Raw genomic sequence first — 23,489 nt, 5'->3', positions numbered from 1 at the left:
TTTGGATCACCTCTAGTTTACATAGGGTAGAATGTGGGAGGCCTGCCAAGAGTACGTTGGGAGAGTCAAGTCTACTTCCTACCCATCATAATACCTTCACCACATGGACCGCAGCGGGTCAAGAAGATGGCTCACCACCAACGTCTCAAGGGCAACTTGGGATGGGCAATAAAAGCTGGCTTTGTCAGTGACGCCCATATCCCGAGAATTAATATATAAAAGTTCTGTCACACAGATTATCAATTCTTTTATTTATGCAAATCATTTAGATAAACTTTTCATAAGCATAGTACAGATAAGCCTAAATTTAAATTTTCTAACCTTTGAAAAGTAGCTACAGTAAAAGTTTCATTTTTAATTGAGTTAATATACAAATGTACACTTAAATTTACATAACAATTAAAGCTGCAGACTATTAGAATGAGGAACAGTCACTGCATTTCAGAATAATACATTGTATATGAAGTGCTTTGAAATATGATAATGCACTATATAAAAGCAAGTTTTAATCAGTGTTTGTTGTCTGCAAAGGGTGCAGTTTTCTGCCAGAATATGCTACCCCTGGATTTAGCAAAATGATGCAGCAGTACCACCTGGTGGAAGACAGACAGTACTACAAGGGGAGAAAATTCACTATTCAACACAATTGAAGCATTATATAGGGATGTGTTTTTGTTTTACATTCAACAACAACTTATATTTATATAGCGCCTTTAATGTAGTGAAACGTCCCAAGGCACTTCACAGGAGTATTATGAGATAAAACATTTGACACCAAGCCGCATGAGGAGAAATTAGGGCAGGTGACCAAATGCTTGGTCAGAGAGGTAGGTTTTAAGGAGCGTCTTGAAGGAGGAAAGAGTGGTAGAGAGGTGGAGAGGTTTAGGGATGGAGTTCCAGAGCTTGGGGTCTAGTCAACAAAAGGCATGGCCACCAATGGTTGACTGATTATCAAGGATGCTCAAGAGGGCAGAATAAGTGGAGCACAAATTCATAGAATTTACAGCACAGAAACAGGCCATTCAGTCCAACTGGCTTTCCTACTCCACAGGAGTTTCTTCCCACCCGATTTGCCTATCCTTCAATTCCTTTCTCCCTCCTGCCTACCCCTTAAAGGCATCTATGCTATTCACATCAACTACTCCATGTGGTAGCAAGTTTCACATTCTGTCCACTCTCGAGTAAGATACGTCAGCTTGGTATTAGAGATCTATAAATCCAGAACCAGTGTTCAAAAACATCTATCAAGATCCCTCTTCGGTTTCATTTGCAAGAATTAACAGTATTTTTTTTAATGCAATCATAAAAAACAAGTGCGCATAGACTTCCCAGATTTACTGCTATACACTTACAATTCTTACCGAAGAATGGCCAGGCATACATACATACATACATGATTCCTGTGGGGGCACTGGTTGAGAGGTCCCAAACTGGGTGCGCACATTATATTCAATTCTGCCAGTTTTTGAAGTAGTTTTAAAATAAATGTTAACAATCACAAGATCCATTTAATCAGGTTAAGGCCTTCAAATCTGCATTTGGCAGTAAATTTAAAAAAAAAACATCTTTGCATAAATTAAAAGCTACAACATAAAAGTTGTCAAATTCAGTTCAACGAGGGGCCAATCCAATTTTTATCCATCACTATTCGACAAATTTAAAGCGAGAAGCAATTATAAAGAGACTTGCATTTATATAGTGCCTTTCACGACCACCGGACGTCTCAAGTACTTTGAGTGTAGTCACTGTTGTAATGTAGGAGATGCGACAGCCAACTTGCGCACATTAAACTCCCACAAACAGCGATGTGATAATGACCAGATAATCTGTTTTTGTTATGTTGATTGAGGGATAAATATTGGCCAGAACACCGGGGATAACTCCCCTGCTCTTCTTCAAAAGAGTGGTGGGGTATCTTTTACATCCACCTGAGCAGACGGGACCTCGGTTTGTCTCATCTGACTGACAGCACCTCCAACAGTACAGCACTCCACTGCCAACCTAGATTTATGTGCTCAAGTTTCTGAACAATTGGAGGGAATGGTAGTGTAGTGGTTATGTGAGTGTGAAGGCAGAGGACCCAGCATTTCGCGTGGCTCTGACCTGTGAGAGGCACACCAGAGGAAGTCGGGGCCTTACAAGAGCATGTGACTGGACTGAAGAGGGCTACTGGATTTAACATCACCCAAATCCAGGTCGCTGACTGGAGCACAGGCAGGTACAGCAGGAGCGGCGAGTTCGTAGAGTGACGTGATCGGGGCCCAGGAGAGGCACGAGTTCGGGTCCAGAAGCAGCCAACACTGTGAAGTGTGTGCGCACTAGGTCCGTGCAGCAGAGCTGGTCTCAGTTGTCTTAGTTAATCCTTGCCACTGGACCACGACTTAACTCCATCAAGCCCGTGTGGTGGCTGGTGTGCATTGGCCTTTGTATCAGCAAAGTTGGCTACATTACACTCGGTCCCTTCTGTTAGATCTCCTAATTTCCAATGAAATACGAACTCCGATTGTAGTTTTAACTTCTTTATTTTTGGCAGACAGCAGTAACAAGTTCTTGGCTTTAAGCCAGGTCTTCGTCCTTCTGGGACCACATGGTCAAAATGGCTGTACTTATGCCTGGATCAATTTACAGAAAAGAATCGCCTTCTTTGACCTTATTGGCTCAATTAATAGTCTTTTAACCTTTTAATTGGCTCGCTACCCAAGGTCCTAAAATGTCAAGTTGATTGATGACTTAATGCAACATGCTACCACTCACGTAGCATCTCTGACTTGTTGTCTGTGAATTTTCACAGCCTATCTAAATGCAGCCTGTTTGAATTCTCTATTAATCCCCCCTTTGATTCTTTCACAAACTGAATCATAAAACATCAGGTATCACTGGTTAAACATTCTACAAAATAATTTCATACATGTTAATAGAGTTTCCTTCTAAAATTTGTTGATGTGTTTCGCCACATGTCCGGACTAGTAGCTTCCACACAAATTGACATCAACCCGAGTTCCATCGTGGCCACAATGGAAGTCTGGTTTTAGTAGGTTAATTAACCTTATTCCAATTTAATCCAAATCAATATCTTAGTTCAACCAGTAAACAATCTTCCCTGAAGCATAACATACCCCTGTGCCACGTACAGACGGTCTGCTGGGACCTGCAAGGTGTCTCACATGCGGGACAGCAGCTACAGCCACCTGGTCGCAACAACATTTAATCAACATAAACAAACAATATAAAAGTAAAATAATTACAACAAATAGAATTAAACCTTCCACCAATGAAGTTCCTATTGAACCAAGCCATTCAGTGGCTCCACTCCACAAAGTGAATGATGGGGGTTGCTTAAGTTTTTCTACCTCCTTTTGGATATGCTCCGCTAAGTGGGTAATTTCTTCGGAGCTATCTGGAATATATGTGCAACACTCAGTTCCGAGTAGGGTGCAAGTACCTCCCTTTTCAGCCAGGATGTAATCAAGGGCCAGTCTATTCTATAGGGCGACTGTGCGGATTGCTACCATTTCTGCATTGATTTTAACTAGGGCCTCTGAGGTATCATTGGCTACTCGTTCCACAACAGATGCCATGTTAATGGATTCCCTTGCCAGTCTGGCGGTCCCATAACTGGAGATCAGAATGGCAAAGAACCTCTCTGTTTCTGTGATAGCTCTCTTAGGATGGTGTAAATGTTCCGACAGTGACTTTATATGATTCATATAAGGCACAATGTAGGCTAAATAGCAGGATCCCGTCCAATTCTGGGGCAGCCAAGGGTAGGCCTTGTGGCCACACACCCAATAGGTGCCATTATATGCAATGAATGTTAGCTGTTTCTTTGTCAGCAACACTCCAGGGCCTGTCCAGGCTTTTCCATCTGTTTTATTCAGAATCCCTGTTAAAAATTCCCACCTCGGCCCAGTTTGGACGGTTCCGTGGCTTGATTATATTATAATTCCGGGAGCAGTTACTATACCCCATATTTTGGCCTCCTTTGATGTTTCTAATCAGACAGACCAATTCCCCTGGTCTTCCTATTCCCGTTGTATTAATGATAACAAAAAATGGGGGCCGTTTGGAATTATTGTAGCACGGTTGGTATCCCCCTTCAAAGGTAGTCAGATTGTAACCTGCTGACTTCCATTTACGTGCCCAGTTTTCCGTATCCTGAAACGCATTGCCTGTTTTGTTTTGATTAATTATCCACTCAGCCATTTCCGAGATATTCAAGGGAACTGGCCTCAAGTGAATCCCTCCCTTTGAGTGAATAGGAATATGCGCACACACCCAACAACTAGAAATGTTAACTTGTTTGGCATAAATGTATGACATATATAAAAAGATATTTACATGTAATTCCCTTGCTACCCTACTATTTCTCTTTGGTGCAGAAGGTCGGCTAGTAAGAAGTAGGCCTATGCCTAGAATACCTACAATCAATAATACAGTAAATTTATACATTTTCGCAAAAAGTAATTGTCCTTATTAAATTTCAGCTTCAGTTATGGGTGCTCGTTTAACGTGTGAAGCGTGGATCCAGGCTTTCTTTCCTTGGACTTTAACAGCTGCCTGGGTGATCAATAACACTTGATAAGGTCCCTCCCACTTGGCACCCAAAGATTCTTTATGCAACTTTTTCACATACACCCAGACTCCCGGGATGATATCGTGTCCTCCTTCGGGTGGATTACCCCAAGCTGCCGATATCTGTCGGGAAACAGAACTAATAGCATTGGTTAAGTTCTGACAGTATGATAACAAAGTGTCACTCATTAAGTGAACATCAGCTTTCCGTAAATCGATAGTTCCTGGCAGCGACATGGGTCTTCCTGTTATAATTTCAAATGGGCTTAGACCTGTAGTTCTGTTCGGGGTTGCCCTAATGCTACATAGCACTATTGGTAGTGCCTGGGGCCATGGTGTTCCTTCTTGGTGATATTTGGCAAGCCGTTGTTTCAAAGTTCGATTCATTCGTTCTACTTGTCCTGATGATTGTGGATGATAAGGACAGTGTAAATCCCACGTAATGTTCAGTAACCTACAGACTTCTTGGCAGACAGCACCTGTGAAGTGTGTTCCCTGATCTGAGTCAATGCTACTCGGGACTCCCCATCGGGGAATGTAATCCTTACACAAGACCTTTGCAGTGTGATTGGCTGTGGCTCTTTTAGTTGGGACAGCTTCTACCCATCTAGAGAATCTGTCGACCATGACAAGAATGTTAGTGTATCCTTGACATGAAGGAAGAGATAGATAATCAACCTGCAGATGCTGGAATGGTCCGACAGGGGCAGGGAGCCTCAGTTGGGGCATTACCGTGATGGGTCCAGAATTATTTTTCTGGCAGGCCACACAGCGGTCTGTTACCAGCTGGGCATGTTTTTTAAATCCCCGACCCCACCAGCTTTTCTGGAACCGTGCCGTCATCTGTTGTGAGGCCAAGTGTCCCCACGAGTGGATCTGTTGGGCTAAAAAAGACTGGCTTGTCGGTAACTCTTTGTCTCCAGACACCATCTTCGCATAGCTTAATTCCTGCCTCAATCCATGTCCATTTTTCTTCTCGGGAGCACTCGCCTTGCATTGTTTGAAGGTCTCGTGTCAGAGTCCTGAGTGCTTTCAATCTGCACATCTGTGTTGGTTCTTCTGGGGGAACACCCTGTGAGGCGGCATCTTTAGCTGCCTGGTCGGCTAGGGCATTTCCCTGTGCTTCTGTGGTATTTTCCTTGGTATGGGCCTTACACTTCAGGATGGACACTTCCTGAGGTAATTGTATGGCCTCCAGTAAGTCTCGGACTTCTTTTCCATTTCGGATAGGTGTACCAGCAGCAGTGAGGAATCCTCTTTTCCGCCATAACAGACCAAAGTCGTGAGCGACTCCAAAAGCATAACGCGAATCTGTGTAGACATTAGCTGTCTGTCCTTCTGCTATTTGACATGCTTCTGACAGGGCCCGTAACTTGGCCTGTTGTGCTGACGTTCCTGAGGGTAAACATCCTTTTGCCACTACCTCATATAAGGTTGTAACTGCCCATCCTGCTTTTCTGGTACCATTGTCAACAAAGGAGGAACCATCTGTAAACAGGATGAGGTCTGGGTTGTGCAGAGGCTCCTCTGCTGCTAATGCTGCTTCTTCTGTTTCTTTTAAAATCTCCATGCAGTCATGCTCTTCACATTCTCCCCCCTCTTGCTCCCTCGATTCTGACATCGGGAGCATAGTTGCGGGATTAACCGGGCTGGCCCGGAAGATATGGAGATTAGGAGCTTCCAAAACTGCTGTCCAGCGGGTCCATCTTGCTGCTGTCACCTGAGACATTCTATTCATAGACAGCAAAGCTTGTACGGTGTGGGGACACTTGACAATCAGCTTTTGGTCGAGGACTAGACCCGCAGTGATCATTACCGCTTCCATGGCCCTGAGGCAACTTCCCCATCCGAGGGCTACCGCATCCAGTTTTGCCGAATAATAGCCAATAGGTCTTTGCCGATCCCCATGTTCTTGTGTCAGTATAGCTGTCATATATCCTTCTTTCTCATGGACAAACAGGGTAAATGGCTTACCACTGTCGGGGATTCCCAAAGCCGGTGCCAAACACAAAGCCTTTTTCAAACTCAGGAAGGCCTCTTGCTGTTCCTTAGTGAGGGTGATGGCTTCTTTAGAGGCACGTTTCCCCTTTAAAATATCATTCAATGGCTGAGCAAGCTGTGTCAAGGAGTCAATCCAATTTCTGTTAAAGTTACACAATCCCAAAAAAGACCTTAGTTCCTGAATAGTGGTGGGTTTTTTAGCAGCCCGAATAGCTGCAGTTCTATCCTGGGTAAGTTCTCTCTTTCCTTGTGAAATCTTTTGTCCCAGGTATACAACCTCTTCTTGGGATATTTGTGCTTTGTCGATGCTGGCTTTATGTCCTTTCAGCCAAAGGTGGTCCAGCAAAGCTCGTAAATCTTGTTCATGCTGTTCTTCCGTGTTTGAAGCTAGCAAGATATCGTCTACATATTGGATGACTGTGGATGACAGGGGAGGTAATTCTTGCAAATGGCTTTGTAAAGCCATGTGGAATACCGTAAGGCTGTTGTGGAAACCCTGCGGTAACCGGGTCCAAGTATACTGTTGTCCTTGGACAGTGAAAGCAAACCACTGTCGAACCTCCGGTGCCAGAGGCACCTACCAAAATCCGTTGGCCATATCTATAACCGAGAAATATTTATGTTCCGGTTTGAGGGCATTAAAAATGGTGGAGGGATCTGCGACCAAAGGAGCTTTTTAATCAATACACTGGTTAGCTTTCCTATAATCGACAGTCAAACGCCAAGTCTCATTAGATTTCTGTACCAGCCACACGGGGCTATTGGAGGAGCTATGCGTTTTAATAAGCACCCCTTGTTTCTCCAATTGCTGAATAACCGGTAAGATTCCCGCGATGGCAGTTGGACTGATGGGATACTGTTCAGTGCATGGAGGCTTGGTCCCGGTAAATGACACAGGCTCCATCTGGAGTAGGCCACAATCGAGCTTATCTTTAGCCCATATCGGGTGTTCCTTCAATTCTTCTTTCTTCAAAGTTCTAATTGACCATGTCACCCGACCATTCTCGAAATGCAATGATGAATCTATTTAGATTAGAACGTCCATTCCCAAAAGGGGTTGATCTACTGGGCCTATCCAGACCGGCGTGGTTAGTTCATGTGGACCCAGCCCTATAAGTACCGGTGTTGTCCTTTTAATTTCCATTTTATGGCCCCCAACTCCATAGGCGGTACGTGCCCTACCATCCAACTGCAAAAGGTCTCCATATTGTAGGGGTAAGCATGTTAATTCCGCCCCTGTGTCTAAAAGACAGTCCACATCCTTATTGCCCACCCTCACAGTTATATATAGCCCATCTCCCCTTTGTTGTATTAGTGCGAGGAGGGGGGCCAGGGTGGGCTCTAATCGTTTTTTGCTATCCCAAGTAACTCCTTCTGTTGTTGTATTGTCAGTCGCTTAAATGCTTCTATGAGGTCATTATCTTGTGACAAGCCTGGTTTGTTGGCTGAATTGTATCCCTGGCTGCGTCCTCTTCCCCAGCCACGACCTTGCTGTTTTGCCCTGCACGTCTTGGCCCAGTGACCTTCTTTTCTACAATAATGACATTTTCCGGGTAATTTTCCTAATGACTGTTTATCGGAATCCTGGGATTTCCATCCCATAGCCTGTACAGCTCGGACTTTAGCTCCCATATCCCGATCTAATTGGTTACATCGATCCACCAATGCTGCAAAGGTAGCTCCTCTATCTTCCCAGTCCGGTAACACTACCTTAAGCATTTTGGACAGTTCTGGCTTTAGACCTGCTACGAAAGCTGCTTTCAGAGGTCCAAACACTTGTTCATCCATATTATTCATACCAGAATGTTCTAGCCACGTGCATCTAAACCGCTCGTCATACTCCAGGACCTCCTCTGTTCCTTTCTGTTGGCAGGCTGCAATTTTTCCCCAGTCTGTCTTAGCTGGACTGAAGGCTTGCAGCTAGTGTTTAATCGCCTCCCATCCTGCATCTAAATCTTGCTCATCCTGCCCCAAAGCTTCTTCTACCTTGTCGTGTAATTTTCTTCCCTGTGTTTTTGGCACCATTATGGTCAAAATTTGCACTCCGTCCCAGGGATGAAGTTGATATATATTTCTTAAGCGGTCCAATTGGTCCCACGTTTTTACTCTCCCTTTCTTTGGATTGGGCAATTCCTTGGACCATTTATCAATTTTCTCTGGGTCTGCCGGATCATGAACTAAGTATTCTTCGTACACCCTTCTCTTTGTTTTTTTGGTTCCGCCCTCATCCGCAGTCTCTTCTGATTTGACTACAACACGTCTTTTTTTAAACGGGGCAAAGCGCACCCCTAATTCTTCATCATCCTCCGACACTGTATCGTCGGAGGATTCAGAAACCGTATCTATTCTTCGGTCGTGTCTTCGGGTTTGTGCTTTTAATTTATCCAAACATGGGTACCCTGGGAATTCATCAATACATTTTCCTTTTCCTATTACTGTCTCTTGACCTAATGATTTTTTCCATTCTTTAATTTCACCTTTAAGATCTTTAACTTCCGCTTCCAGCTTTTCAAGTTCAAGCATTTTCTGTCGCAGCTGTGCACAAACAGCTTGCAATTGGTCCTTTGTACTGGTCAGTTCTCGATCATGTTGGGAACGCATTATAATTTCATTCCGGTTTCGGATCTTTCCCATAACAGCTAGGGACCATCTAGTTCGCTCTTTATTTTTCATACGGGTCGTTTTTCCCCAGACCTTTTTAATCTCGTCCAAGGACCATTGTCCTTTGGAGGTTCCGTACTTTTGTTCGATCTTAATACAGGTTTTAGATAAGTTGAATTGTTACTCTATGTATTCTTTCAACTGTTCGAGAATCTCATCTAGCGAAACCTCAGGTGGTGTCCGCCCACCTTTAACAGTTGTAGGCAATTCTTTGCTCTTATCTCCTGCTGCCATAATACTGATTTCTTTACTGTGGTCTCAAGTCGTAGGCGTTCCAGCCGATCAATAGGTCGGTGATTAATTAACTAACACACCGCCGAAGTTTAGACGTCTATGGGACCTCGAGCCGACTACCAACGGGAGGGTTCGCAAACCGGAGGCTTTGGGAATCACGTAGGAGAGGCAAATTTAGACTTTTGACCGAGGACTTTTGTAAAGAGTCCTTACCTCAGTATGTAGGTCCGATGTCCAAAATTCAGTTTCTTTCCTCAGCGATCGTGTTCTTGACGCCAAAATTGTTAGATCTCTTAATTTCCAATGAAATACGAACTCCGATTGTAGTTTTAATGTCACTTTATTTTTGGCAGACACCAGTAACAAGTTCGTGGCTTTAAACCAGGTCTTTGTCCTTCTGGGACCGCATGGTCAAAATGGCTGTACTTATACCTGGATCAATTTACAGAAAAGAACTCTCCTTCTTTGACCTTATTGGCTCAATTAATAGTCTTTTAACCTTTTAATTGGCTCGCTACCCAAGGTCCTAAAATGTCAAGTTGATTGATGACTTAATGCAACATGCTACCACTCATGTAGCATCTCTGACTTGTTGTCTGTGAATTTTCACAGCCTGTCTAAATGCAGCCTGTTTGAATTTTCTATCACCTTCATTTAAGTAATTAATATAGATTGTAAAGTTGACTCGAGGGACTGCCTATGGTGATGATGGTTATGTTACAGGATTAGTAATCCAGAAGCCTCAATGAATGATCCAGAGGCGGGAGTTCAAATTCCACCACGGTAGCTGGTGAATTTAAATTCAGTTAATTAACTAAAGCTGGAATAAAAAGCTAGTATCAGTAATGGTGACCATGAAACTATCTGATCGTCGTAACAAACCCAACTGGTTCACTAATGTCTTTTAGGGAAGGAAAGCTGCCGTCCTTTACCTGGTCTGGACTATATGCAACTCCAGACCCACAGCAATACAGTTGACTCCTAACTGCTCTCTGAAATGGCCTAGCAAGTCACTCAGATGTTCAAGGGCAATGAGGAATGGGCAGTAAATGCAGACACCCACATCCCTTAAGTAAAGTAAAAAATTAGCTGCAACAAAGCTCCTCTCCATGGACGATAATCAGATTATCCTCCTTTGCTTCCTTCCACCCGGTGCTGCAATCACATTCTTTGTAGTCAGCAAGGACCCACGCGGCTAACAGCGAATGCTCAGACCCAACAAGCCCTGCACTTGCACCTCTCCAGGCTCATCGCCTCTGCCTGGCCCAAACTTTGAGGTATGTCATCTGCCAACCCCTTTTGGAAATGGATAGTAATTGGCACCGAGACAGGTTAGTGACAATAGTCCATATGCCCCTATAACCTCGGCTGGATACGGTTCCAATCTGCTGAAACAGACAATGAGCAACCAGAGACTGATGTTAACACCAGGCTTCGTGTAACACGACCAATGCACTCTCACACGTGCCTCACAATTTTAAAATTCACCTCCTCAAATTGCACCCAGCAATACTTCAGCCTGATGTGTTACACAACTCAAAATAGTCTCCAGACTCAACCCAAGTTTGGAAGGGCAAATTTGTAACTGTACTATTGGCCATTTAAAAATAATAAAATGAACAGTTCAAATGAAAACAAAAATACAACTATTACATTCTAGTGACAACAGACACTTAAAAAAAAAAACAGGAAAAAAAACACTTTATTGGTTTTAAACAAATATACAATTTACAGGGACAAAAAGTAACAAAAGCAGGTCACAATGCAGCCCCCCACTTCCTGGAGACAGACGAATGATGCAGCATCAACAGTTCATTTTGGACCTTCCAATGTTTCCCCGTTACTTCTTGCCCGACTTCTTAATGCCTCCAGCAGCTGCAAAAAAAAAGACCACCTGTATAAACTCACAAGTATTGCTTTTGTTGGTTCTCCTTTCTGAACACTATTTCCTCTGCTCGCTCTCTCCTGAAAGCACTTACGCCTAGCTGGGGTACTCCACAGGCATCAGGCATCAGACATCCTCCAGCACCTCACACCATTCAATAAGATCATGGCTGATCTGATCTTGGCCTCAACTCCACTTTCCTGCCTGTTCCCCATAATCCCCGACTCCCCCACAGTTCAAGAATCTGTCTAATTCAGCCTTGAATATATTTAATGGCCCAGCCTCCACTGCTCTCTGGGGCAGAGAATTCCAAAGATTCACAACCCTCAGAGAAGAAATTTCTCAGTCTTAAATGGGCGATCCCTTATTCTGAAACTATGTCCCCTAGTTTAAGATTCCCCCACGAGGGGAAACATCCTCTCTGCATCTATCCTGTCAAGCCTCTTCAGAATCTTATATGTTTCAATGAGATCACCTCTCATTCTTCTAAACTCCAATGAGTACAGGCCCAAGCTTTCCTCATATGACAATCCCTTCATCCCAGGGATCAACCTAGTGAACCTTCTCCAAACTGCCTCCAATGCTAGTATATCCCTCAAGTAGTAGGGAGACCAGAGTGCCGACTGTTCACACGTTGAGCACAGATTTGAGTGCCAGAAACTGGTTGACCATTGGGGCCCAATCCTACCTGCACATCCCCGGTCACTGGACACTAAGCAGAAACTGGAACCTCGTCTGATTTTCGTCTCTCCCAACACCGGAACTCTAAGGTTAAATGTAGCATCCCAGCCACTGACCCAGCTGAGAATAGCAAACTCAGTTGGGAACTTCCAGGTGTGAACAAGTACACTACTCACTGCCTCAACTGGCCGAGCCACTGGGACAAGTCCGCACACACAACTTGCTTCAATTCATACTTTCTTTCTTTCTTTCAAGTCTTCTAAGTCCCAATGTAGGGTGTGGTGGTAGGACACAAGTCTACCAGGAATTTTTACATGACAAATGACTTAACTAGGGCAGGTTTTAATTACCTACTCATTGATTACTCAAAGAACCAGAGGCAGCGTGAAGGGAAAACCTCTTTCGGCAATGAGTGGTTAAGATTTGGAATGCACCGCCTGATAGGGTGGTGGACACAGTTTCAATGGTAGCCTTCAAAAGGGTATTGGATAATTACTTGGGAGAAAGAATTGCAGGGATAAAGAGCCAAGGAGTGGGACTAACTGGGTTGCTCTTCGAAAGAGCCGGTGCAGACTCAATGGCCTCCTCCTGTGCTGTACTATTCTATGCCTGGGAAACACATGCTATTGGCTAGAAGCTTGGAGACAAGTAACTTACAAATCCTTTTCAGAATGGATGGCCACAAGTCCAGCAAAACTTTAGGCATTCTGCACTAGCAAAGATTGAAGGCAAAATATGAAAAAGAATTGCCCTAAGCCACTATTTCAGAATTGTTAGTAAGGGATTATACTGAAGCACTCATTTTTTGGGAAGGGGAACTGAAAATAAGTCACTTGCCCACTTCATTAGGGAATGGTAACAGGGAAAAACAAATAGAAAGTATCATCGCCATGTATGGATCGCCATCTTCCAAAATTCCAGATTCTAGAATGGTTCCCACGGATTTGAAGATAGCAAATGTAAATTTAAGGAAGGAGGGAGAGAAAACAGGGAACTACAGACCAGTTAGCCTATCAGTAGTAGGGAAAGAATCTATTAAGAATGTGGTAACAGGACATTTAGAAAATACTAAGATTGTCAGAATCAACAGGGATTTATAAAAGGGAAATCATGTTAAGAATCTGTTAGGAGTTTTTTGAGGTTGTAACTAGCAGAATTCTTAAGGGGAATTCAGTGGATGTGGTGCATTTGGATTTTCAGAAGGCATTCAATAAGGTGCCACCCAAAATGGTATTAAACAAAATTAGGGCTCATGAGATTGGGGGTAAGGTACTAGCATGGATTGAGGGTTGGTTAACGGACAATAAACAGGTCATTTTTAGATTGGCAGGCTGTAACTTGTGGGGTACCACAAGAATCAGTGCTTGGGCCCCAGCTATTCACAATGTACATCAATGATTTGGATGAGGGGACCAAATGTAATATTTCCAAGTTTGCTGATGATACAAAGCTAGGTGGGAATGTAAGTTGAGAGATATTTCTAAGGGGATAATGTCACACCATGCCAAATCACTTGCCTTAGTTGGCATTGGCCAAGACAGCCTGACAACAAATGACAGGACTGCTTTCAGGGAGAGGTGTACTGAGGCAGGGGAGGAGGGACAAAACAGACAAAAAGCACAGTTCAAGGGTTAATATGTGGGGGGGGGGGAGGGGAGGGGAGGAGGAGGAGGAGGAGGAGGAGGAGGAGGAGGAGAGAGAGAGAGAGAGAGAGAGAGAGAGAGAGAGAGAGAGAGAGAGATTAGCAACTCAGTTAGGAATGCAGCAGTAATAGGAGACATTATCTGTTTCAGTACAGATAAGAGTGCCCCAAGAGCACAGTTTCATCCTGGCCACAGGCTAAAAGAAGGAAGGGACGTGCTAAAATAGGGAAAGACTTGAATTTATATAGCGTGTTCACGACCACCGGATGTCTCAAAGCGCTTTCGGGCCAATTAAATACTTTTGGAGTGTGGTCACTGTTGTAGCGTGGGAAACACAGCAGTCAACACAAACAGCAATGTGATAATGACCAGATAATCTGTGTTATGCTGATTGAGGAATAAATATTGGCCAGGTCACCAGGAGGATCATTTTATGGGGCACTGGCACAGTTCTTGGGAGAAAGGGAGCTGTTCTGCAAGAATGGGCTCCACTGGAACAGGAAAGAATAAATAGGGAAGCAAAGAGTATTTTCAATTAGAAAGTTATGGGGCAAGGAAAAGCAATGAGAAAAAAAACATGTAAAGAGAGTAGAAACAGATGAGGTAACTATACTAAAAGAATTTAGCAAAAGAGGAATAGCATGTACAAGAAATAAAGGGTTTCGAGAAGGAAAAATCAAATCAACTAGTTATAAGCAGGGAAAAGACCAAGATAATGAAATGAGGCATTCGCTTGCACAAAACAAAATCATGGGAAACGAGTAGCATTATTTTTTATTTTATTTTTTAAATTAAAGGTTGGACCTCTCTGGTCCGACAACCTCGGGACCTGACTGGTGCCAAAACAGAGAATTTTCTGAACCATGGGAAGTCAGTGCTGGTGATCGCTGAATGAGGGAGGGGAGGTAGGAAATGTTGGTGATTGGTCATTTCTGTCTGTCTGTCTCAGGTCTGATGCCCCTTTAATGCACCGTCAAGTTCCACAATTCCACAATGAGGAAGCAGAGAGATGCTGAGCATTACGAGAGCGCTTAACAGTGAGCTCGAAGCCCAGGAAAGCGGCTGTTCTGCAAACTAATGCCGAACCACGGATGTTTCCGGACCAGAGAGCCCTGGACCCGAGGGGTTCAACCTGTATAAGTATTGCAATTATGTCGCAGAAAGTCATACTGATTTAACAGCACTGACAGAAACTGGGCTGAAAACCGAACAGGAGTGAACATTAAATATTGGGTTATTTTTTTTAGGAGGGATGGGAGGAGAAGTGGTAATATTGGCAGAAGAGAGAATACAAGCTGGAGAGGGGACAGATGTACACAAAAATGGTTCAAAATCAATATAGTTAGAGATCCAACATAAAAAATGGATTGACTAGAGAAACTGGGGTTGAGAGGAGATTTGAGAGAGGTATTCAAAATCATGAGGGGTCTAGACAGAGTAGATAGAAAGAAACTGTTCCCATTGGCAGAAGGGTCGAGAACCAGAGAACAGATTTAAGTTGACTGGCAAAAGAACTAAAGGCCGACAGGAGGAGAAACTTTTTTTATGCAGCGAGTGGTTAGGATCGGAAATGCACTGCCTGAAAGGGTGGTGGAGGCAGACTCAATCATGGCTTTCAAAAAGTAATTGGGTAAGTACCTGAAGGAAAATTGCAGGGCTACGGGGAAAGTGAGTCTAGCTGAAGTGCTCTTGCAGAGAGCCGGTATGGGCCCGACGGGCCAAATGTTCACCTTCTGTGCTGTAACCATTTTAGGATTCTACATTAGTGGTGCTGTGCTTTAGACTCCCTAATGTGGGAGGGAAATGGAAGAGGAACTAGAGGGAACAGTGAGAGGCTAACAAAATTATTGGTCTAGGAGATTTTAATTACCCACTAAGTGCAACTGTAAAATCGTGAAATATTTATGGCTAAATCCTGTGCTGCTGCCACGCTGTCTAAAAGACTTCAAATCGGCATTCGTGACAGCATTTTGATCTGCATTCTCAACTGGAGATTGGTGCATAAGGAATGGTGAAACCAGGGTGAATGAAATAAGTAAAGATTAACGATAAGGGAGTCAAAGGTTATGGGAGCGTGCAGGGAAGTGGAGTTGAGGCCAAGATCAGATCAGCCATATCATTGAGCAGGCTTGAGGGGCCAAATGGCCTACTGCTACTTCTTATGTTCCTCTTAATATTTACCGTAGTATCTCTCCATCTCCCTAAACTATAAATAAGCTGTCCTAGTGTTCTGTGATACCTCAATTATCACTATGCACGTTGGATTGCGGTTACAGGAATCAGAGACCGCAGTAGTATATTTGACTCTTTCATATTGGTCAATCTCATTCAGCGTTCATCAGTCCAAAACACGGCCATTACTGATGAAGATATTGGTTGACCATCCACACCACCACACATGCTTGACAGCACTGTTGCAGAACACCAACATAAAAACACTTGGCGCCAGCACGGTTGTGGTTTCCTGCAACAACCGGATCTGTCCATGGTCAGTGAGCACAAGTCTTTTGAGTTTAAAGGGTGGGAGAGAGGGGTGTTTTCCTGACCGGCCTTGTGCTGCTGATGTCACACATGGGCCAGATATCGACTTTCATTTACTGTCAAACTTGTTTTCTTGTAGTGACGTTCCTCCCCTCCCCCCAAACTCAGCAATCAAGTTACTCACCGAGTGGGCCTTTGCCCGCAGCTTTCGTTTTCATCTCGTCAAGCTTCTTTTGCTCCTCCTTCTTCTTCTGTTTAAAAGCAACATCATCCTGCAAGGACATGGGGAAGTCATTCAGGCTATATGACTTCAGCAAACACGGAGCATGCTGGCTAAACAAAATGACAACTTGCAATTATATAGCGCATTTAACGTCTCAAGGTGCTTCACAGGAGTATTATGAGACAAAAACTTTTGACACCGAACCGCACAGGGAGAAATTAGCGCAAGTGACCAAAAGCTTGGTCAGAGGTAGATTTTAAGGAGCACCTTGAAGGAGGAAAGAGGTAGAGAGGTAGAGAGGCGGAGAGGCGGAGAGGTTTAGGCAGGGAGTTCCAGAGCTTGGGGCCTAGGGAACAGAAGGCATGGCCACCAATGGTTGAGCGATTATCCATGCCTGCATCATCTCCAGACTTTAACGCTCACCATGTTGGCCTCCCATCCTCCATAAAATCCAACTCACCCAAATGCCATCATCTATTCTCTCCCATTCAGCCTCACTGACCTGCCAAAAGTCACCTCATCTCCCAAGGCATCACATTTAAAAGCCTCGACCTCCTCTATAAATCCATCATCTTGCCCCACCCTATCTCTGCAATCTTCTCCAACTCTCTATTCCCTGCTGAACCTTCCATTTGACATTGAGCTTTTGTGCATTCCCCTTACTTTGCCAGACCATGGACAGCAGATTTTTCAGTCGTACCCTTTGGAACTCCCCAACTAAACCTCTTCCTGCACTTCTAATCAATCCCTTCAATACCTCATCCAACTTGCCTACATGCATGTCTGAACCCAGACAGTAGGTGTCAGCAGAATGTTTGACCAGTTAAAGCTGAGCCTCAGTCCTCACAGCCAACATCGATCCACATCACTGGTAAGTGACCAGCGCAACCTTGGCTCGTATTTTGCCCTTCCCTAGCTCCGAGGCTAATTTTACCACATCACAACTGTGACTACACTTCAAATGTACCTCATTGGCTGCAAAGTGCTGTGAGATGTCTGGTAGTCGTGAAAGGCTCTACATAAATGCAAGTCTTTCTAATTGCAGTGCTCCCTACTTATTCAAAAATAAAAGGAAAACGCAAGAATTTGCCGTACTATGCAGGCTAACTGGTACATGAACATCCTTCAGAGAATGTAACTGAGCCTTCGGCTTGCTTTATTGGTTGCTGTTGACAATTGGCCATGCCAAGTGCTGTGACCTTCTGTGACGATTCCATGAAAGGTCATGGATTGTCTCGGATGGGGTACGGCTCTAGCACCGTGACCAATTGACCCACGTGACGCAGTCCCCACTGGAACTACATGACTCGAGTCAGAAATAGCCAGTTTTAGAAGGACTTGAAGAAACAGGTTCTTTCAGCCAGCCCCGCACAGACCATGTGTAAATTCACTGTCACGCTTTGATAGAAGAAAAGCATTTAAGACTTTGTTAATCTTGTCACAATTCCGTGAGGTGAATTTGGACAGTCACCCCTCCTTCCCAAATCGAATCACATACGTTGATACAAAAAGCGGTAATCTTGGTTTGGTTTTAGTCTATTCTTCATTTGAATCAATAAAGCGAACAGAATGCCGAGCTATATTCGGTATACCGTACATTCTCGTGAACCAGCGCAGTGCTCTAGTCCAGCCACCCTTTATGCACCGAGACACAAGGGAAACAACCAAACCTGGAGGCGGTGCTGGGAAGGGCAATGCAGCAAATGTCACATAACCCATTTATGAGAAGTACTTACAAAATTCAGACTCTTCAACCTTAAAAAGGAGATAAATGAGAGGGAACCCTAAAGATGTACATTCGATACAAAGTGGTACAGGAAGGGCATATCCAAAGGACTACTTTAAGTTATATCACAACTGCAAGAGGGCACGGGCATAAACTAGTAAAAGACAAGCACTCGTGCCAAGATGCGACTTTTCCAGGCAATCTAACGGTCTTACACGTAGAGAAAGAGTATGATTTAAGAGGCAGTTAGATGCTGTGATGGGGGTGTAAAATGAGGGCAGAACTTCGATTTACGTAGAAAGTTGACGAGGTGCTACAAATGGTCTTCCTTGTTTTGACCTTTGTAAAACGTGGTTATTCTTGCCCAGTAACTATGTCCACATTTGTATTGCATGTTATTCCACCGAATCTGGATACAGTCAGTGATCAGTGGTTGACTGAAAGGTCATGGCACTGGACAGCAAGACTGGCTCCTTCCAAAAAGTGGTGCCACTACTTAACTTCAGCCAAGCTTAAACCCAGTGACCATTACACAAAAAGATACATACCTCATCTAATTCCTTGTTTGATTTTTTAGGCTGTTTCAATGGTTTCTTCTTGCCTCCTATAAGCACAAGAAAAATAGATGACATGACAAGGCAACACGAGTCACAAGTCAGTATTGCTGCCATATATTTGAGGGATTTATACATTGGGATTGTTGCTATACACACACACACACACTGGGAAATGTACTGCGAAGAGTCCGGACAATTTATTTAGTTCATGTCAGCCTTGATTCAGTGGTAGCTCTCTCACCTCAGTCAAAAAATCATGGCTTCAACACCGCCCCCGCCTCCCCCCCACTCTCAGACCTGAGCACATCCTCTAGGCTGACAGGTTAGTGCAGTATTCATGGACTGCTGCACTCAGAGGTGCTGCCTTTCAGATACGATTTTAAACCTGCCATGTTGGAGAGGAAGGGGGTGCTGGCTCTCTCTCTTTCTCTCTCTCCCCATCCCTGGTCTCTCTCTCTCTCTCTCGCTCTCTCCATTCCCCAGTGTCTCCCCCGCTCTCTCCATTCCCCGCTCTCTCCATTCCCCGCTCTCTCCATTCCCCGCTCTCTCGCTCTCTCCATTCCCCGCTCTCTCGCTCTCTCCATTCCCCGCTCTCTCGCTCTCTCCATTCCCCGCTCTCTCGCTCTCTCCATTCCCCGCTCTCTCGCTCTCTCCATTCCCCGCTCTCTCGCTCTCTCCATTCCCCGCTCTCTCGCTCTCTCCATTCCCCGCTCTCTCGCTCTCTCCATTCCCCGCTCTCTCGCTCTCTCCATTCCCCGCTCTCTCGCTCTCTCCATTCCCCGCTCTCTCGCTCTCTCCATTCCCCGCTCTCTCGCTCTCTCCATTCCCCGCTCTCTCGCTCTCTCCATTCCCCGCTCTCTCGCTCTCTCCATTCCCCGCTCTCTCGCTCTCTCCATTCCCCGCTCTCTCGCTCTCTCCATTCCCCGCTCTCTCGCTCTCTCCATTCCCCGCTCTCTCGCTCTCTCCATTCCCCGCTCTCTCGCTCTCTCCATTCCCCGCTCTCTCGCTCTCTCCATTCCCCGCTCTCTCGCTCTCTCCATTCCCCGCTCTCTCGCTCTCTCCATTCCCCGCTCTCTCCATTCCCCGCTCTCTCCATTCCCCGCTCTCTCCATTCCCCGCTCTCTCCATTCCCCGCCTCTCCAGTCTCTCCATTCCCGCTCTCTCCAGTCTCTCTCTCTCTCGCTCTCTCCAGTCTCTCTCTCTCTCTCTCTCTCCATTCCCCACTCTCTCTCTCTCTCTCTCTCTCTCCATTCCCCTCTCTCTCTCTCCATTCCCCAGTCAGTATCTCTCTCTCTCTCTCCATTCCCCAGTCAGTCTCTCTTCTCTCTCTCTCTCCATTCCCCAGTCAGTCTCTCTCTCTCTCCATTCCCCAGTCTCTCTCTCTCTCCATTCCCCAGTCTCTCTCTCTCTCTCTCTCTCTCTCCATTCCCAGTCTCTCTCTCTCTCTCTCTCTCTCCATTCCCCAGTCTCTCTCTCTCTCTCTCTCCATTCCCCAGTCTCTCTCTCTCTCCATTCCCCAGTCTCTCTCTCTCTCCATTCCCCAGTCTCTCTCTCTCTCTCTCCTATTCCCCAGTCTCTCTCTCTCTCCTATTCCCCAGTCTCTCTTCTCTCTCTCCTATCCCCAGTCTCTCTCTCTCTCTCCTATTCCCCAGTCTCTCTCTCTCTCTCCTATTCCCCAGTCTCTCTCTCTCTCTCTCTCTCCTATTCCCCAGTCTCTCTCTCTCTCTCCTATTCCCCAGTCTCTCTCTCTCTCTCCTATTCCCCAGTCTCTCTCTCTCTCTCCTATTCCCCAGTCTCTCTCTCTCTCTCCTATTCCCCAGTCTCTCTCTCTCTCTCCTATTCCCCAGTCTCTCTCTCTCTCTCCTATTGCCCAGTCTCTCTCTCTTCTATTGCCCAGTCTCACTCTCCCTCTGCTCCATTTCCCAATCTCTGTCTCTCTCTCTCCATTCCCCAGTTTCTCTCTCTCTCCTCCATTCCCCAGTTTCTTCTCTCTCTCTCTCTCTCTCTCTCCATTCCCCAGTTTCTCTCTCTCTCTCTCCATTCCCCAGTCTCTCTCTCTCTCTCTCTCTCCATTCCCCAGTTTCTCTCTCTCTCTCCATTCCCCAGTTTCTCTCTCTCTCTCTCCATTCCCCAGTTTCTCTCTCTCTCTCTCTCCATTCCCCAGTTTCTCTCTCTTCTCTCTCCATTCCCCAGTTTCTCTCTCTCTCTCTCTCCATTCCCCATTTCTCTCCTCTCTCTCTCTCTCTCTCTCTCTCTCCATTCCCCAGTCTCTCTCTCTCTCTCTCTCTCTCTCCATTCCCCAGTCTCTCTCTCTCTCTCTCTCTCTCTCCATTCCCCAGTCTCTCTCTCTCTCTCTCTCTCTCTCTCTCCATTCCCCAGTCTCTCTCTCTCTCTCTCTCTCTCCATTCCCCAGTCTCTCTCTCTCTCTCCATTCCCCAGTCTCTCTCTCTCCATTCCCCAGTCTCTCTCTCTCTCTCTCTCCATTCCCCAGTCTCTCTCTCTCTCTCTCTCCATTCCCCAGTCTCTCTCTCTCTCTCTCTCCATTCCCCAGTCTCTCTCTCTCTCTCTCTCCATTCCCAGTCTCTCTCTCTCTCTCTCTCCATTCCCCAGTCTCTCTCTCTCTCTCTCTCTCTCTCCATTCCCCAGTCTCTCTCTCTCTCTCTCTCTCCATTCCCCGTCTCTCTCTCTCTCCATTCCCCAGTCTCTCTCTCTCTCTCTCCATTCCCCAGTCTCTCTCTCTCTCTCCATTCCCCAGTCTCTCTCTCTCCATTCCCCAGTCTCTCTCTCTCCATTCCCCAGTCTCTCTCTCTCCATTCCCCAGTCTCTCTCTCTCCATTCCCCAGTCTCTCTCTCTCCATTCCCCAGTCTCTCTCTCTCCATTCCCCAGTCTCTCTCTCTCCATTCCCAGTCTCTCTCTCTCTCCATTCCCCAGTCTCTCTCTCTCTCTCCATTCCCCAGTCTCTCTCTCTCTCTCCATTCCCCAGTCTCTCTCTCTCTCTCCATTCCCCAGTCTCTCTCTCTCTCTCCATTCCCCAGTCTCTCTCTCTCTCTCTCTCTCCATTCCCAGTCTCTCTCTCTCTCTCTCCATTCCCCAGTCTCTCTCTCTCTCTCTCCATTCCCCAGTCTCTCTCTCTCTCTCTCTCTCTCTCCATTCCCCAGTCTCTCTCTCTCTCTCTCTCTCCATTCCCCAGTCTCTCTCTCTCTCTCTCTCTCTCTCTCTCTCTTTCTCTTCTCTCCATTCCCCAGTCTCTCTCTCTCTCTCTCTCTCTCTCTCTCTCTCTCCATTCCCCAGTCTCTCTCTCTCTCCATTCCCCTCTCTCTCTCTCTCTCCATTCCCCAGTCTCTCTCTCTCTCTCTCTCTCTCTCTCCATTCCCCAGTCTCTCTCTCTCTCTCTCTCTCTCTCTCTCTCTCTCCATCTCGTCTCTCTCTCTCTCTCTCTCTCTCTCTCTCCATTCCCAGTCTCTCTCTCTCTCTCTCTCTCTCTCCATTCCCCAGTCTCTCTTCTCTCTCTCTCTCTCTCTCCATTCCCCAGTCTCTCTCTCTCTCTCTCTCTCCTCTCCTCTCTCTCTCTCTCTCTCCTCTCTCTCTCCCTCCTCTCCATTCCCCAGTCTCTCTCCCGTTCCCCAGCTCTCTCTCTCCTCTCTCTCCCTCCCCCAGTCTCCTCGCTCTCTCTCTTCCCAGTCTCTCTCTCGCTCTCTCGTTCCCCAGTCTCTCTCTCGCCTCTCTCCATCCCCAGTCTCTCTCTCGCTCTCTCCATCCCAGTCTCTCTCTCTCTCTCTCCTTCCCCAGTCTCTCTCGCTCTCTCATCCCCAGTCTCTCTCTCGCTCTCTCCCATCCCCAGTCTCTCTCTCTCTCTCTCCATCCCCAGTCTCTCTCTCGCTCTCTCCATCCCCAGTCTCTCTCTCTCTCTCTCCATCCCCCTCTCTCTCGCTCTCTCCATCCCCAGTCTCTCTCGCTCTCTCCATCCCCAGTCTCTCTCGCTCTCTCCATCCCCAGTCTCTCTCTCGCTCTCTCCATCCCCAGTCTCTCTCTCGCTCTCTCCATCCCCAGTCTCTCTCTCGCTCTCTCCATCCCCAGTCTCTCTCTCGCTCTCTCCATCCCCAGTCTCTCTCTCTCTCTCTCCATCCCCAGTCTCTCTCGCTCTCTCCATCCCCGCTCTCTCGCTCTCTCCATCCCCCGCTCTCTCTCTCTCTCCATCCTCTCCATCCCCGCTCTCTCGCTCTCTCCATCCCCGCTCTCTCGCTCTCTCCATCCCCGCTCTCTCGCTCTCTCCATCCCCGCTCTCTCGCTCTCTCCATCCCCCGCTCTCTCTCTCTCCATCCCCCGCTCTCTCGCTCTCTCCATCCCCCGCTCTCTCGCTCTCTCCATCCCCCGCTCTCTCGCTCTCTCCATCCCCCGCTCTCTCGCTCTCTCCATCCCCCGCTCTCTCGCTCTCTCCATCCCCCGCTCTCTCGCTCTCTCCATCCCCCGCTCTCTCGCTCTCCATCCCCCGCTCTCTCGCTCTCTCCATCCCCCGCTCTCTCGCTCTCTCCATCCCCGCTCTCTCGCTCTCTCCATCCCCCGCTCTCTCCTCTCTCCATCCCCCGCTCTCTCGCTCTCTCCATCCCCCCGCTCTCTCGCTCTCTCCATCCCCCGCTCTCCGCTCTCTCCATCCCCCGCTCTCTCGCTCTCTCCATCCCCCTTGCTCTCTCGCTCTCTCCATCCCCCGCTCTCTCGCTCTCTCCATCCCCCGCTCTCCTCGCTCTCTCCATCCCCCGCCTCTCCTCGCTCTCTCCATCCCCCCCCGACTCTCGCCTCTCTCCATCCCCGCTCTCCGCCTCCTCC

General features: G+C 46.5%; 1 protein-coding gene across 1 annotated transcript in view; it reads right to left on the bottom strand.

Moving 5' to 3' along the window:
* Positions 1–11,152: 11,152 nt before the first annotated feature.
* Positions 11,153–23,489, bottom strand: part of tma7 (translation machinery associated 7 homolog) — a 15,892-nt gene continuing 3,555 nt past the window's right edge. The window contains exons 2-4 of the mRNA XM_070894914.1: positions 18,656–18,711; positions 16,343–16,430; positions 11,153–11,343 (exon numbers count right to left, since the gene is read on the bottom strand). Of these exons, the coding sequence (XP_070751015.1) occupies positions 11,309–11,343; positions 16,343–16,430; positions 18,656–18,711 (179 nt within the window). The 3' untranslated portion in view covers positions 11,153–11,308. The remainder of the gene's footprint in view (positions 11,344–16,342; positions 16,431–18,655; positions 18,712–23,489) is intronic.

This window comes from Pristiophorus japonicus, chromosome 12, assembly GCF_044704955.1.
Source record: "Pristiophorus japonicus isolate sPriJap1 chromosome 12, sPriJap1.hap1, whole genome shotgun sequence".
Lineage (NCBI taxonomy): Eukaryota > Metazoa > Chordata > Chondrichthyes > Pristiophoridae > Pristiophorus > Pristiophorus japonicus.
Note: the sequence above shows the minus strand (reverse complement) of the source record. Positions and strands in the feature narration are given on the sequence as shown.